Source organism: Octopus sinensis, linkage group LG9, assembly GCF_006345805.1.
Source record: "Octopus sinensis linkage group LG9, ASM634580v1, whole genome shotgun sequence".
Classification (NCBI taxonomy): domain Eukaryota; kingdom Metazoa; phylum Mollusca; class Cephalopoda; order Octopoda; family Octopodidae; genus Octopus; species Octopus sinensis.
In genome coordinates, this window is record NC_043005.1 from 75,959,529 (window position 1) to 75,977,028 (window position 17,500).

The 17,500-nt window shown below is 36.7% G+C and overlaps 1 protein-coding gene across 1 annotated transcript in view; it reads right to left on the reverse strand.

The window, feature by feature from the left end:
* Positions 1–14,575: 14,575 nt before the first annotated feature.
* LOC115215449 (calcium and integrin-binding family member 2-like) overlaps positions 14,576–17,500 on the reverse strand; it is a 25,615-nt gene continuing 22,690 nt past the window's right edge. The window contains exons 6-7 of the mRNA XM_036505692.1: positions 16,015–16,103; positions 14,576–14,723 (exon numbers count right to left, since the gene is read on the reverse strand). Coding sequence (XP_036361585.1) covers positions 14,702–14,723; positions 16,015–16,103 — 111 coding nt within the window. The 3' untranslated portion in view covers positions 14,576–14,701. The remainder of the gene's footprint in view (positions 14,724–16,014; positions 16,104–17,500) is intronic.

Sequence of the window (17,500 nt, forward strand, 5' to 3'; positions counted from 1 at the left end):
GGTTGTCTGGAAATTTCATGCCGATTTTTAAAGGAAACAAAAAGGTCAATAAATACTTACCATTGCATTTTTAATCTACCAAATATGAACCGTTTTGTTGGACAATGCGTCTCCATCTTTCCTTTAACTTGAAAATACCTTCTTCCCAGAATTGAGGTGGTTTCATGGCAAAGAATTCATCAAGGTATCTTTTTACATCATCCAAGGAATTGAAATTTTCACCATTAAGACTATTCTGCAGAGACTTGAATAAGTGGAAATCTGAAGGAGCAATATCTGGTGAATATGGAGGGTGGGGTAACACATCCCAGCTGAGCTGCAGCAATTTTTGTCTGGTTCCCAAATCATCAAGTGCTGAAAATGAACTTTCTTATCTTCCATTTTAAAGGGTTACAGAATTAACACAGGTTATAGGAACATAAACCTTCTTCCACGAAAAGATAGCTTAAACTGTGCTCTAAATGGAGGTGTAGTCAAATCCTATTTTATGGACTCAACCATGTTCTAAAATAAGTCGAAAGGTAAGCTACTATAAATTGGCATGAATTTTCCAGACAACCCAATATTTTCCCTGTTAACCTTCCTCTGATATTGCTGCACCTCTTACGTGTCCATAGCTTACACCAGGTACATTTTATGGAATTGTTACTTGCACCTTTTCTACAGAACAAGCAGGGCCATCTACTTGAGGGGATTTGTGATTTGTCCACTTTCCTACTTGCTAAGACTTTGGTTTTTGCTAAGTTAACTCTAAGGCCCTTCAATTCTAGACTTTGCTTCCACACCTGTTTGATGGTGATTCATGAAACTTCTCTAGTTCTATATATATAGTATTAATAAGAATCAGGAGAATGGAGATTTTCCACATCTATAATTTTATTAAGCAGTTATTTACAGCATTCTTTTGTGGACCTATGTGCATTTGAACTGCATTGACTGCATCCTGTTAGATGTGCATCGGATTTACAAAGCAAGAAAAATTACCGGAGTCTAGCAACTTATTTCTATCTTGGGTATCATCAACATTTGCTGTGGTTAGCCAGTATACAAACTGATTTATGAGGAAACACGGTAACTTCTAGGATTACATATCTCTTTGAAATCATTTTTGTATATATATAAACATAATTAAGAGATTAGCAAAAAGTTGCTTCACCACATAGCGAAAATTTAGAAATAGCAATCAAAACTGCTAATTCTTTTACTACATTATCTCCACAATATATCTCCATGTAGTAAAAGAATTAGCAGTTTTGATGGCTATTTCTAAATTTTCGCTATGTGGTGAAGCAACTTTTTGCTAATCTCTTAATTATGCTTATAATTATAAAGAAACATTTTGTATAAGTTTTACTGATAATGGTTGGGTTTTTTTTCCCATACCGAAGCTACTTGGTAAAAATTATTAATTATTAATTTAATATTCTTTACCCTATGTCTATAAATATTTAAATATTTATATATATATGTATATATATATAAGTAAAGAGTAAATGTAGGTTAGCTGTTGTATTTTGAAGGCCAGATGTTGTAATGTGTAGATCGTATGCTGCACTCCATCTAATAGCCATTGTAGTTTATAAGTCAAGTGTTACACTAAATGAAATATGAAGGGGAATGAAAAACTATTTGTATCTTTACTAAAATTTTCTTTAGGTTAGCTGCACTTCCTTCAGTGTTTGTCAGCTAAAAGGTGGTAGTTTGGTGGCTATGTAACCAATGTTTGACCTTGGTTGCTCCAATTTTCTTCCTTGTGTAAGAGAATTAACATAACCATTCCACTAGCAGTGTGTACAAAAGAAGAACAGAGGTCAGTGATCCAATTTCTTCAGTCTGAAGGTGTGTCAGAGGCTGAAATTCATCACACGTTTTCTGTAAAATATGGGGTGGTGATCTCCCTTGTAGAAGTGTGCATGAGTAGATCAAAAGTTTTAAAAATAGCTGGACAAGCATGAAGCATGAAGAGGGAGCAGGACGCCCATCAACCACCACTATTACATGAATCTTCAACAAGCTCGTGAGATGATTCTGGTGAGCTGTTGAGTGACCATCTATGAGGTGACATGTTCTCTGTAAATTAATCATGGTTCTGAATAGAAAATCATTTATGAGAAGTTTTGCTTTTGTAAAGTCTGTGCATGATGGGTGTCAGGGGAGCTTACCGAAATGCGTCGGTGCAATCATGTGAAGATTTGTCAATGCCTCATCCACCACAACTATGAAGTTGAAATTCTTTCAGAGAGAATGGTCACAGGAGATGAGATCTGGATCCATCACTTGGAGCCAGAATCCAAAATGTAGAGTATAGAGTGGAAACACTCAGAATTTCGATCAGAAAAGAAATTCAAGGCTAAATTTTTTGCAGAAAAAGTGAAGCTAAATGTTTTGGGGGGAGGCAAAAGGGCATAAACTGAAACATTACTTGGAAAAGGGGTCTACAGTCTCCTGTGTAGGCTACAGTGAAATTCTGGCCAACAAACTGAAACCAGAGATTCATGCCAAATGCTGAGGTCTTTTGTCAGAGCAAGTGTTGTTGTTGTTGTTGCGTGGCAATGCAAACCTAAATGCGACCTCTTACACTGTTGAAAACATTGAAAAGTTAGGTTTCAAGTTGTTGGAACATCCTGCATAAAGTCCAGATCTTGTCCTTTCTCACTATCACCACTTTGGCCTACTCAAGCACCCTTTATGAGGTCATCAATTTTCTATGCACAAACAAGCACAACCAGATGCAAACCTTCTTCCCTGATGGAATAAGCAAGCTTGTGGACTGCTGGAAGAAGCGCATTGAAAAGCAAAGAGACCATCATGAAAAAACGATGTAATTTTATTCAATCCCTGTTTTTGTTTTAATAAATGAACGTGCATATAATTTTTGACTCAGACAAGTAACCGTTTTACATTAAAATCAAATGTTGACTTTTATAAAATAGTTTTTGTGTGTACTTTATAAATCAGGTATCCTACTTTATAAAATGATACTGGCGATGGTGGTGGTGGTGGTGGTGGTGATCATGGTGATGGTGGTGGTGGTGATGGTGGTGGTGGTGGTGGTGGTGGTGATGATGGTGGTGGTGGCGGTGGTGGTGGTGGTGGTGGTGATGGTGGTGATGGTAGTAGTGGTGATGGTGGTGGTGGTGGTGAGGGTGACGATGATGATGATGATGATAATGATGATGACAACAACGACGAGGATGGTGGTGATGATGCTGACGATGATGTTGATGATGATGGTGCTGTGGATGATGATGACGATACAAGATTCTTGTCAAAATTCATTAAAAACCAGATTTTTAACACCTTTCGTTATTGCACTGAGAATACTCTTTCAGAAAAACGGAAAGAACAAAAAAAAAATAAATAAAAGAAGCAGAAAAAGAAAACGTGTCAATAATTAGCATTCTCCTCTGTAGTAGTTTTATAAGTTGTCTAAATATTATTAACTCAAAATAAACTTTTTGCTACACTTAAAGTCTTCCATAGTTAAATAACATGTAGTTTCTATTACATAAAAATATTGATTTCTTCACATTGGCACAAGACAGCATCACAGATATACAGGGAAAGCGAATATTTGGCTCTTGGGTTGATGTAATCAACTACTCCCTTCCCGACCAAAATTTGTAACCATGTGCACATATTAGAAATCAATATTTATTCCATGGTCCACTGAACTTGTGTCTAGTGCCAGTTTCTGTGGCATTAAATGGATGCAGAACAAAAGTTCTGTGCTGCTTCATAGTGTGCAGTCTTGTGGGGCGTGGCTTAGTGGTTAGGGTATTCCGCTCGCAATCGTAAAGTTGTGAGTTCGATTCCCAGTGGGATGTTGTGGTCTTGAGCGAGACGTTTTATTTCACCTTGCTTCAGTTCACTCAACTGTGAAAAATGAGTTGTACCTGTAATTTGAAGGGACAGCCTTGTCACACTCTGTGTCACGCTGAACCTCCCTGAGAACTGTGTTAAGTGTATGTGTGTCTGTGGAGCACTCAGCCACCTGTATGTTAATTTCACAAGCAGGCTGTTCTATTAATCAGATCAAATGGAAGAATCGTCTTCATTACATACATACATAAACACACACACACACATACATACATAATACACACATACATACATACATACATAATACACACATACATACATACATACATACTACATACATACATACATACTACATACATACATACATACATACATACACACACACACATACATACATACATACACACATACATACATACATACATACATACACACACATACATACATACACACACATACATGCATGCATACATACATACATACATGCATGCATACATACATACATGCACACATACATACACGCACACATACATACTTACATATATACATACACACATACATACATACTTACATACATACATCCACACACATACATACATACATACATACATACACACACATGCATACATACATACATACATACATACATACATACATACATACACACATACACATATACATACATACATACATACATACATGCATACATACATACAAACATACATACATACATACATACTTACATACACACATACATACTTACATACATACATACACACATACATACTTACATACATACATACACACATATATACATGCATACATACGTGCATACATACATACATACATACATACATACATACATACACACATACATACTTACATACATACATACACACATACATACTTACATACATACATACACACATATATACATGCATACATACGTGCATACATACATACATACATACATACTTACATACATACATACACACATACATACATACATACATACATACATACACATATATATATGCACAGGTGTGGATGTATGGTAAGAAGCTTGCTTACCAATCACATGGTTCCAGGTTCAGTCCCACTGCATGACACCTTGGGCAAATGCCTTCTGATATAGCCTCAGACTGACTAAAGCTTTGTGAGTGGATTTGGTAGATGGAAACTGAAAGAAGCCTGTCGAATAAATATATATATATATGTATATGTTTGTATATGTTTGTGTGTCTGTGTTTGTCCCCCCACCATCACTTGACAACCGATGTTGTTGTGTTTACATCCCCTGTAACTTAGCAGTTCGGTAAAAGAGCTTGATAGAAGAATAAGTACTAGGTTTACAAAGAATAAGTCCTGTGGTCGATTCCTTCGACTAAATGTGGTGCTCCAGTATGGCTGCAGTCAAATGACTGAAACAAGTAAAAGAATAAAAATGTATATATATACATACATTTATGTCCCTGCCATAAGGCTTTACTTCTACACATGCCACCTTAATTTAATTTGTCCTCAGTCAAAAGACACCTGTTGTCATGTCCTGTTATTTGTATTTGTGTAACATATGTTTTTTTCCATCCTTGTTTTCATATAAATTCACTGCTTTCTTCCAAGGAATGTAATCCTCTTAACTTATTTTACCTTGGGGCTGGCCAGAGTGGAGCAATCTCAAGTATAACCAGCTGAAATTGCAAAGATAATCTGGAACTTAACTGAGTATAGAAATGATCCATTCTTGTTTTCCTTGTATCGTCTGTTTGGATATTTTGCTTTCCCTTTTTTTATTTCACCTAACTGTCTGGATGTTTTGTGTTCTTGTCCCATTTCTGTATTTTTTACATAACGATACATATATATTGGGTTGTCCAGAAAGTTCATGCCGATTTATAGCAGCTTATCTTTCGACTTATTTTAGAACATGGTTGAGTCCATAAAATAGGATTGGACTACACCTCCATTTAGAACACAGCTTAAGCTATCTTTTCGTGGAAGGTTTATGTTCCTATAATTTGTGTTAATTCTGTAACCCTTTAAAATGGAAGATAAGAAAGTTCATTTTCAGCACTTGATTTGGGAACCAGACAAAAATTGCTGCAGCTCAGCTGGGATGTGTTACCCAACCATATTGCCCAGATATTACTCCTTCAGATTTCCACTTATTCAGGTCTCTGCAGAATAGTCTTAATGGTGAAAATTTCAATGGTTGATTAAAAATGTAATGGTAAGTATTTATTGACCTTTTTCTTTCCTTTAAAAATCAGCACAAACTTTCTGGACAACCCAATACATAATTGTCAAGCTATGACATTTCACTTCAGTATGGTATATAATTCGGGTTTCCATGAGATTCCATAACTGATTCCACTCATATGAGAGAGCAAACAGATGGTTCAGTGGTAATTCTAATCGAAGAACTAAGATTTTTTTTTTCTCCCTATTTTCTGGCTGAAGGCAAATGGTTCAACAATCTCAATGTACAGCATCTTGAATCAACACATTTGTGTGCACAACTCGAAAACCTTGTGTTTGACCTAAAGAATGTTTACCAAAAGCCTGACAAGTCATTTTGAGTATCTTGGAAGCATGTTTCTGAAGCTTCATGCGAAATTTGAAGCTGGCATGTTGCCTCAATTTCTCAATCATCAAAAAAATACAAAATAAAAGATTTTCTAACAATGCACCATTACCACTCGATGACTGGTGTTGGTTTGTTTATGTCTCCATCTCTTGGTAGTGGTTCGGCAAATGGAGAGTGATAGACTAAGTGCCAGGCTTAGAAGAACATTATAATAATAATAATAATGATAATAATAATAATAATATAATAATAATAATAATAATAATAATAATAATAATAACAATGATGATAATAATAATAATAATAATAATAATAATAATAATAATAATAATGATGATGATGATGATGATGATGATGATGATTTCATTTATTTGAATATATATAATTGTGTGTCTTTGTATCTGTTTGTCTACCATTACCACTCGATGACTGGTGTTGGTTTGTTTATGTCTCCATCTCTTGGTAGTGGTTCGGCAAATGAAGAGTGATAGACTAAGTGCCAGGCTTAGAAGAACAAAGTAACAACTGGGGTTGATTCATTCGATTAAGAAATTCTTCAAGGTGGTGCTCCAGCATGGCCACAGCCTAATGACTGAAACAAGTAAAAGATACATAATAAACTAAAAGGCCTTGATGATTTCATCTTCATTAATGGATGCCCTTGTTGTAACTTGAAGGTTTTCTGCTGTTCTGTGAGCTACTTTGTCCGGCATGGCTGTGTGGTTAGATGCTTGCTTCCCAACCACATGGTTCTGGGTTCGGTCCCACTGCATGTCACGTTGGGCAAGTGTCTTCCACTATAGCCTCAGGCCGACCAAAGCCTTGGGAGTGGATTTGGTAGGCAGAAACTGAAAGAGGCTAGCTGGCAGAAAGGTTAGCACGCCGGGTGAAATGCTGAGCAGTATTTCGTCTGCCGTTACGTTCTGAGTTCAAATTCCACTGAGGTCGACTTTGCCTTTCATCCTTTCGGGGTTGATTAAATAAGTACCAGTTACGCACTGGGGTTGATATAATTGACTTGATCTGTTTGTCTGTCCTTGTTTGTCCCCTCTGTGTGTAGCCTCTCGTGGGCATGTAAAGAAATAGGTATTTCATCTGCCGTTATGTTCTGAGTTCATATTCCACTGAGGTCGACTTTGCCTTTCATCTTTTCGGAGTCAATAAATTAAGTACCAGTTATACACTGGTGTTGATCTAATTGACTTAATCCCTTTGTCTGTCCTTGTTGGTCCCCTCTATGTTTAACCCCTTGTGGGCAATAAAGAAATAAGAAACTGAAAGAGGCCTGTCATATGTATGTGTGTATGTATGTAAGTGTGTGTGTCTTTGTGTCTGTAGCAGTTCCCCTATCACTGCTTGACAACTGGTGTTGGTGTGTTTACGTCCCTGGAACTTAGTGGTTCAGCAAAAGGACACTGATGGAATAAGTACTAGGCACAAGAAATAAGTCCTGGGTTCGATTTGTTCGATTAAAACCCTTCAAGGCAGTGCTCCAGCATGACCTTTATCAAAAGACTGAAACAAGTAAAAGAGTAAAAAAGTACTCCATCCAAACTCCTGAGAAGAGCCAATCTGCAAAAACCGGAAGAGATTGGGTTGGAATGAATTGTGATGGAATGAAGAGTTAGAAACTTGCAGGTCATGTTTTCCAACAACCAGAAGAATTACCAAAGACAGCTCTACAAGGGGTACCATTAGATGGATGAAAGGAGAGAGAGAGAGAGAGAGAGAGAGAGAGCCAAGAAGACAGAAGGTATCAGGTGGTCATGGGATGTGTTAAAAATGATAGCTAAATCACCCTTAAACTACGCGTGCGTGTGTACACACACACACACACGCACACAAAATGCTTTTTCATAATCATATAAATACCAGTGTATAGAACACAAATTCGCAAAAATTCTCTGAAATTAAAAAAAAAAATTAGAAAAGTTATGAGGAATTATTCAGGCACAGGAGTGGTTGTGTGGTAAGTAGCTTGCTTACAAATCATCTGGTTCCAGGTTCAGTCACTCTGTGTGGCACCTTGGGCAAGTGTCTTCTACTATAGCCTTGGACCAACCAAAGCCTTGTGAGTGGATTTGGTAGATGGAAACTGAAGGAAGCCCGTCGTACATATGTATATATGTATATATGTATATATATATATATATATATATATATATTATATATATATATATATATATATATATGTATGTGTCTGTGTTTGTCCCCCCACCCAACATCGCTTGACAACCGATGCTGGTGTGTTTACATCCCGGTAACTTAGAGGTTCGGCAAAAGAGACCGATAGAACAAGTACTAGGCTTACAAAGAATAAATCCTGGTGTCTATTTGCTCGACTAAAAGGCGGTGCTCCAGCATGGCCACAGTCAAATGACTGAAACAAGTAAAAGAGAGAGTGCTTAAACCAGGATTCCGCCAGACACTCTTTATTTACTTATGCGCCCTTTTCAAGCCCATCCAGGCTCATGGGCCCGGTTTCTCGGTTTCTATGTGTCCCCCCCCCATCTGGACAGGACGCCAGTCCATCGCAGTGTTACTCAAGAAACAGGAAGAAAAAGTGAGAGAAAGTTGTGGCGAAAGAGTACAACAGGGGTCACCACCACCCCCTGCCGGAGCCTCGTTGGGCTTTAGGTGTTTTCGCTCAATAAACATACACAACGCCCGGTCTAGGAATCAAAACCACGATCCTCCGACCGCGAGGTCCACTGCCCTAACCACGGGGCCATTGCGCCTCCACTGACACTCCTTTACCCCAAAATATATCTAAAACAATCCCTGAGGTACTTTAGTAGATTATTTTAAATATTAGTTACAAATTTTGGCGCAAAATCAGCATTTTCGAGTAAGGGGTGAGTCGATTACATCGACCCTTGTGCTCATCTGGTCCTTATTTTATTGATTACGATAGGACGAAAGGCAAAGTCAACCTAGGCGTAATTTGAACTCACAACGTAAAGACAGACGAAATACCAATAAGCGTTTTGTCCGGTGCATTAACGATTCTGCCAGCTTTAAAAATTACTTTAAATATTACTCTCTTTAATGCACTAAAAACTGCTTTTTTCTCTTGAATATGCGCTGCAGAAATTGGTCACCATCGAATATGCCCGCGTGGAGGCACGTGGCTTGGTGGTTAGGGTGTTACTCTCATGATCATAAGATTGTGGTTTCAATTCTTGGACAGAGTGATGCATTGTGTTCTTTAGCTAAACGCTTCATTTCACGCTACGACTGTCCATTAAACCGGCAAAAATTAATAATTCTACGAAGTACCGTCGTCCCATCCAGTTAAGAATATTACACGCCACAGAATCCGGTGAACCGACCATTGATCCTAATGTGCCCGTGCGTCTCTTAAGTCGATCCTATCGAGATTAAACGTGAACCCTGTAAATATTTACTTTGCGATTATTTAAACATCAGTTTCATAAAGTCACAGCAAAGACCACCACACTGTATTAAGAACGCGCCAATGCTTTCACAAGAAACTTTATAAAATATTGTCGTTTACGATGTAAACTTAAGATTTCTTCTGGGATGTAAAAATGAGATCATATTGCAGTTTAAGTCAAAGGGAAACAACTCAACTAATATTATTGATAAAGTAAACATGAATTATTTCCCTTACTCCATTGAGTTACTTTGCTTGACAGAGTTTATTTTCTTGGCAGCAGAGAGGGAGTTTAATCGATTAAATCGATCAGGACTTGACCGCTACTTTATTTTATACAACTTCCGCTGGCATTACCATCGTTGTCATGGATGTCGTCATCATCATCATTACCATCATCATCATTGTCGGTGCTACTTGAGAACAATGGTCCCAGTGCGCGCACTCGCGTAGTCGCACATCCGCGCTAGCTAGTCGTGAGTAGTCGATCCTACAACGACTACCTAGCAAAGTAAATAAAACACAAAAACACAAAGTAAGGATCGACTAGTCACGACTAGCTAGAGCGGATGTGCGAGTACGCGAGTACGCGAGTGCGCGCACCGGGACCACTGTTCTCAAGTAGTACCATCATTGTCATCATCATCATCAGTATCATCCCCATAATCGTCACCACCGCTGTCACCACCAGCCATCCTCCCTCCACCATTCTTGTCATCATCGTTGGCGTCATCATCATCACCATGACCATCACCATCATCACCTTTTCCCTTCTCATTACCACCATCATAATCATTGTCATTGCGGATATCATCACTGCTGCCACGACCACCACGGCCACCACTGCGACCACCACCACCACCACCACAACCACAACCACCGCCATCACTGTTCATGTAGCATTCATTGATATAATTCATCATCAAACTTAACACAGCTGTTGTCTGGTGTCACTGTGCTCAATGAAAGATTGATATGATATATGTGTGTGTGTGTGTATATATATGTGTGTGTGTGTGTATGTATGTAAGTATGTATGTGTGTATATATATATATGTGTGTGTGTATGTGTGTATGTGTGTGTATGTATATATATATATGTGTGTGTATGTATGTATATATATATGTGTGTGTGTGTATGTGTGTGTATGTATATATATATGTGTGTGTGTGTATGTGTGTGTATGTATATATATGTGTATGTGTGTGTATGTATATATGTGTGTATATATATATAGTGTGTGTGTGTGTATGTATGCATATGTATGTATATATGTGTATGTATGTATATATATATATATATGTATATATATATATATATATATATATATATATATATATATATATATATATATATAATTACCAGACAGATACTTTAGTATGTGGCAGGTGTAAATCAGCCCAATCTCTTTCTCTCTCTCTCTCTATCTCTCTCTAAGACATCTCTAGTCTTGAGCAATCAATGTAAGATAAAAATAAATAACTATGGAATGGTGGAACTAAATGTCTTAATATTGCTTTAGTTTGGTCTCTGGCTGTTCTGAGTTCAAATACTGCAACAGACTTTTACTTTCACCTTCTAATATTAGTAATACATAAACACGTACATACATCCATGCATGCATAGATATGAAGGGGTGTTGAAAAGTTTCTGGCTTTGGGTAAAAGAAAATGCAAGCGGATCAGTTAATTATGATTTTATTCAGTATATTTCTCCCTCAGATTCAAATACTTATTGCAATGGTCCTTCCGTTTTTCTAAGCCCTGTAAAGAAACTCAAAAATTTGGGCCTCCAACCAGGCCTTTTGCTATACCCTTAAAACCAGGAACTTTTCAGCACTCCTTCGTATGTATATATGCATGTACTACCCTCCAAAAGACAAAACATGCTTATACTGTCTCCTTTCATAAGCTCCGTCTTGGCTTAACAACCCTCACTGTTTGTCTTTACTGTTTTGTTCTCACTGTCCTGTTCTTGTTACCACTTTCACCCTCCGCAAAAAAACCCAAATTTTATTTAATTTGCTCTACGGGAAGGACTGTTTCAACAAAGTTGCATCTTGTCCTTGCCTTTGGAACGCGGAGTAGATGAAACAGGGACAACTGAAGAAGGAGAATATTCTTTATGTTGTTTGTCTCATTTCTCTGTTTGCTTTTTGCGTTGTTCCCAAAAAGTTCGTTTTTATGTTTTTGTTTTTTTGTTTTCGTTTCTCATTGTGTTCAATGTTTTTTTGATGTCCTGTACCATATATGCATGTATATATACATATATATGTAGGTATGTACATATATGTATGTATATATGTATATATTTATATATTATTTATATTATATCATATTATATATATATATATATATATATATATATAATATATATCTGTCTATCTATCTATTTATCTCTCTCTCTCTCAGTGTGTCTGTCTGTCTGCTTGCCTGCCTGCCTGCCTGTCTGTCTATCTATCTGTCCTTTCATCTGTGTCTCTGTCTGTCTGTCTCTGTTTGTTTGAATGGACAGCCATGTTGAAGTGGTTACGAACATTCCTTATTATAGATATACAAGTATGTATATAAATATAAATATGAATATATATATATATATATATATATATATATTATATAAACAATTGCAGTGTGGAAGGTGTTTATAAGCCATTTAAGAAACACATGAAAACCGTTAGATTCACTTCCACAATTAAATTTAATTTGTCAAAATATTTTCGTCGCTTTGAGACTGTGACCTGTTCACTGACAAAACTCTGTGCTGCACCTCAGTGAACAGTTTTGTCAGTGAACAGGTCACTGTCTCAAAGTGACGAAAATATTTTGACAAATTAAATTTAAATGTTGAAGTGAATCTAACAGTTTTTGTGTGTTTCTTAAATGGCTTATAAACAGTTTCCTCGCTGCAATTGTTTTCATTCCAGCACACGATCTCAGATCAGGTCACTTGCTATGCAAGTACATCTCCCTATCCTCTCCCCCTCATCTCCTCTCTCTACACTACACCATACGACATTACACATCACATCATACATACATACACACGTCCAGACCTCTTATACGCACTACATACTCTCTCATACTCTCTCATACACACACACACCCTTTGTTGGGGCGTTGGTCATTTGACCCTGTTATCTCCCCTATTTTCACTCTTGCGCCTCACGTTTGATCTTTGACTTTTGGCCAGAATCATGTTGATCCGCTAGCTTCTGCACGCATTTTTTTCTCTCCTTGTTTCTTTCTGTGTATCTTTCTGTTGAAGAGCGTAGGCTCAAAATGTAAAAGACTTGTTTTATTTACATTCCTGAGCGCCATACTAATACAATTGTTTGTTTATATTCCACCTGCCTTCGTCTTTTGTTTATTTTCATAAAGCTTCCCGTTATATATATATATATAAATATATATATATATATATATATATGTATGTATGTATGTATATATACATATATTAAGCATATGATATTACTGATATCATAAGCTTAATGTATGTGCATTGTTAAGCACTGCAAAGCTGCAGCAAATTGCTTCCAATGTGGAGGATTAAGAGACACTGATGTAAAAAAATAACCTCTATATATCACTATCTGTTGCTCTCATTTACTTCCAGGGTGATTTTGTTCCACACAGCTTTGAAGTATGCTGTGTTTTTTTTTTTTTTAGCACCATGTCTTTAATGGCATCTCCATTAGATGAAATAGTATAGCTTTGTAGCATTTAGCAACATACATACATTGAGTTGTGATATTGAAAAAAGAATATATACATGCATGTATGTATGTATGTTTATATACATCTATGGTAGTATATATATAATATATATGTATGTATATATATATGTATGTATGTATATATATGTATGTATTATATAGATATGTATGCTTATATATATGTCTATATATACATATATATATATATATATATAATATAATATATAATATATATATATATATATGTAGGAGTGGCTTAGTGGTAAGTAGCTTGCTTACCAACCATATAGTTCCGGGTTCATTCCCACTGTGTGGCACCTTGAGCAAGTGTCTTCTACTATAGCCTCGGGCAAACCAAAGCCTTGTGAGTGGATTTGGTAGACGGAAACTGAAAGAAGCTTGTCGTATATATGATTATATATGTATGTGTGTGTATAAAGTTTGTGTGTCTGTGTTTGTCCCCCCAACATCGTTTGACAACTGATGGTGGTGTGTTTACGTCCCCCGTATTTTAGCGGCTCGGTAAAAGAGACCGATAGAATAAGTACTAGGCTTACAAAGAATAAGTCCCGGGGTCAATTTGCTCGACTAAAGGCGGTGCTCCAGCATGGCCGCAGTCACATGACTGAAACAAATAAAAGAGTAAAAGAGTATGTATGTATATATATATACATATATATATATTATATATAGTATATATACTGGAGACTGAATCTCAATAAATTGAATACTTTATTGCACATGGGATAAATCAGTGTTATTATCGTCCTGCTCTTCTCCAGCATCATCATCACCATCACCATCATCATCATCATCACCATTATCAACATCATCATCATCATCATCGTCGTCGTCATCGTTGTCGTTCTCATCATCATTATTATCACCACCCTCATCATCATCATCACCACTGCCATCATCAACATCATCGTCATCATCATAATTGTCATTATTATTGTCATCACCATCATCACCATCAACATCATCATTGTCACTACCACCATCACCGACATCATTGTCATCATCATCATCATCATCATCACCATCATTGTGGAGTGTAAAATATATTCATTTCTTCCTCTTCATCATTTCTCTCTCTCTCCTTATTATTATTATTATTATATTATTATTATTATTATTATTAAGTGTTAATTAGTCCAATCTTCTGGATTTCTCTGCTCTTCAAATACGAATATGGAAAGTGCTGGAAATAGAGAAGAAAAAAAAAGGAACAATTAGAGATAAATAGTTTTATTCTTTTATGCCTTTACAAATTTCTGTAATTGGTCACTTGCCATTCTGGAGCATTGCCTTGAAAAGTTTAGTCAAAGTTTATCAGTCCAGCCACTTATTTTAAAAGTTTAGTTCTTATTCTATCAGCGTGAGAGAAAAGGAGTGTGTGGGAGAAAGAGAATGAGATAAAAAGAGAAAGAGGTAGAAAAAGAAAGAGAAAAAGAGAGACGAGGAATAAAAGAAGGAGAGAGAAAGAGAGACAGAGGGGGAGAGGGAGAGAGAGGGGAATAGAGTGAGTAAGAAAAGAGAGAGAATGAGAGAAAGACAGTGTGATAAGAGAAAGAGATGGCAAAAAGTGAGAGAAGAAGAGAGAGAGAGGAAGGGAGAGAGAGAGAGAGAGAGAGAGAGAGAGAGAAAGGTATGGACTAGTATTTTACTGGTATGCCTCCTGCAGCAGAGTAGATTGGATCAATATATCCTGATCCAAGAACTGAATGCCCTTAGGCCACACACCTTCACCTGTATACACATAAACACACGATTTCATCCAGAAACATTTTTGAATTGCATTAACAGATCACTCGTGTGGTCGCTTTAATTCACAACGGTTGAGTCAAATCAAGTCAGCAGTTGAAGATATGTGCCACAAGGTGCCTGTGCTAATGCAACTGGATGCTCAATGTGACATAATGCTATGAACCAAAAAGGAAGGGAAAAAAGAGAGTCACTTACTGTAATGTGTTTTTTTGCATGACGTTATTGCCTGAGGTTACCTTGGTCTTTTCCGTAGGCTTTTCTTTCCATGGATAAACCTAATCTGTTTCCCCTTTTTTTTCCCCCACAATCCCTTTTGATGGAATTTCTACTCCCACCCCTTTTTTTTTCTTTTCCCCAAAAGAATTGCTCTACTTTGTATTTTGTCCCTTCTTTGCTCAGTCCTGTGTGGCCAATAAAGGAACATATCTGTCTGTCTTTCTGTCTGTCTGTCCGTCTATCCGTCCATCCGTCCGTCCATCCATCTATCTGTCTTTCTCTATCTGTTCATCTGCCCATCTTTCTGTCTACCTGTCTGTTTGTCAATCTATCTATTTGTCTATATCTATCTATCTACTACCTACACACACACACACACACACACACGGATGCACACATACACATAGACACACACACACACACATAGATGCACATACACAAACACATACTCACATACATATATATATTCTACTTGAAATTCATAAGGTAAAAAAAATACTTCTACATACTTCAAGAATTCAGGATCTCTTGATATTATATATTCAAATTCTACATATGACAGTTTTCCCTTGTGGTCAAAATCTCCTTCTTCCAACACCTACAAAAAAAAAGCAACAAAACAAACAATAAATAAAATAAACCTGAACCTATTTTTCCACACATTGTGGAAATATTTAAACCGACCACATCCACTGCTATATTGTACTGTTTTATAAAATAATAATAATAATAATAATAATAATTAATAATAATAATAATAATAATAATAATAATATAATATAATATAAAATAAATGCCCTGATCATACCGGGCAGGGCTCTCATGGCTTCTGATCTTAACTGATTGGAATTGTTACCATGTACATTGTTTTGTCTTGGTATAAAAAGATGGGCTACAGCAAATATTCTGCTCAATACCACAGATTTGCTTGTCATTTGTTTGACCTTAACCAGTTGAGCATGTCCCTTAGTGGCTGAAGAATATGTGCATCTCTGATCACGAGCAGAAGTAGTGGGGGAGCATCATAGCCGTGTTGAGAGGGATTCTTGGGTTTTGAATAGTTCACCTCTGGAAACATGGGTGGTTCTTTCAACATCCTTAAACAACCCTTATTCAGGGACCGTTGAGACGGATGGGCTACTCAATCAACCTGAAGAAAATTCTAACTGGGCCCACCTGCAAGGTCATGTGCTGTTTATCTTGATATGAGATCACCATGTCGCGCACATATGTTGTGATGCATGTGCCTGGTGTACCTTTATCAGACGGGTATCATGATGGTATATTTGGGCTTCGTATATTTTACCCCAGTGTCACTTTGATGGCATGAACTGCTCTCTCACTCAATAATAATAATAATCCTTTCTATATAGGTGCAGGCCTGAATTTTTGGGGAGGGAGCTAGTCGATTACATCGACCCCAGTGCATAAATGTACTGATTTATTGACACCGAAAGGATGAAAGGCAAAGTTGATCTCAGTAATGGGCAAAATACCAATGACTAAGAGTACACTAGGCATATGCATCACAACCATATTTGCATGACATGGTGATCTCATATCAAGATAAACAACACATGACCTTGGACAGTACATAGAATAAACAGTGAATGAATTGCTAAAAAAAGGCTAGTGGGGACATAGGGTGTATTGTTGTGAATTTCAGAAAGCTTGGAAATTTTGAAGGATGTAGTGTCCCAACAGCTAAAACTGATGTTTAAACTGGCTGGATCTGGTATCTCACACCTATTCTACAATGTCGTTCTACAAGTAAGACAATCTCATAATTGAAATCTTTAAGTTAGAAGAAGAAATATGATTAATGATTAATTCATTGCTTTAATTTATTCATATTAAAGCAATGAATAAATAAGCCTTACATTTGACAGGTTATTAAGTTAACTATTGACATATCCAGCGAATAAATTGCCTTTTAATTGATTTTTTATAGCTGAATGCCTTTTGCATGACTATTCAACTGTTAAATAATTATAA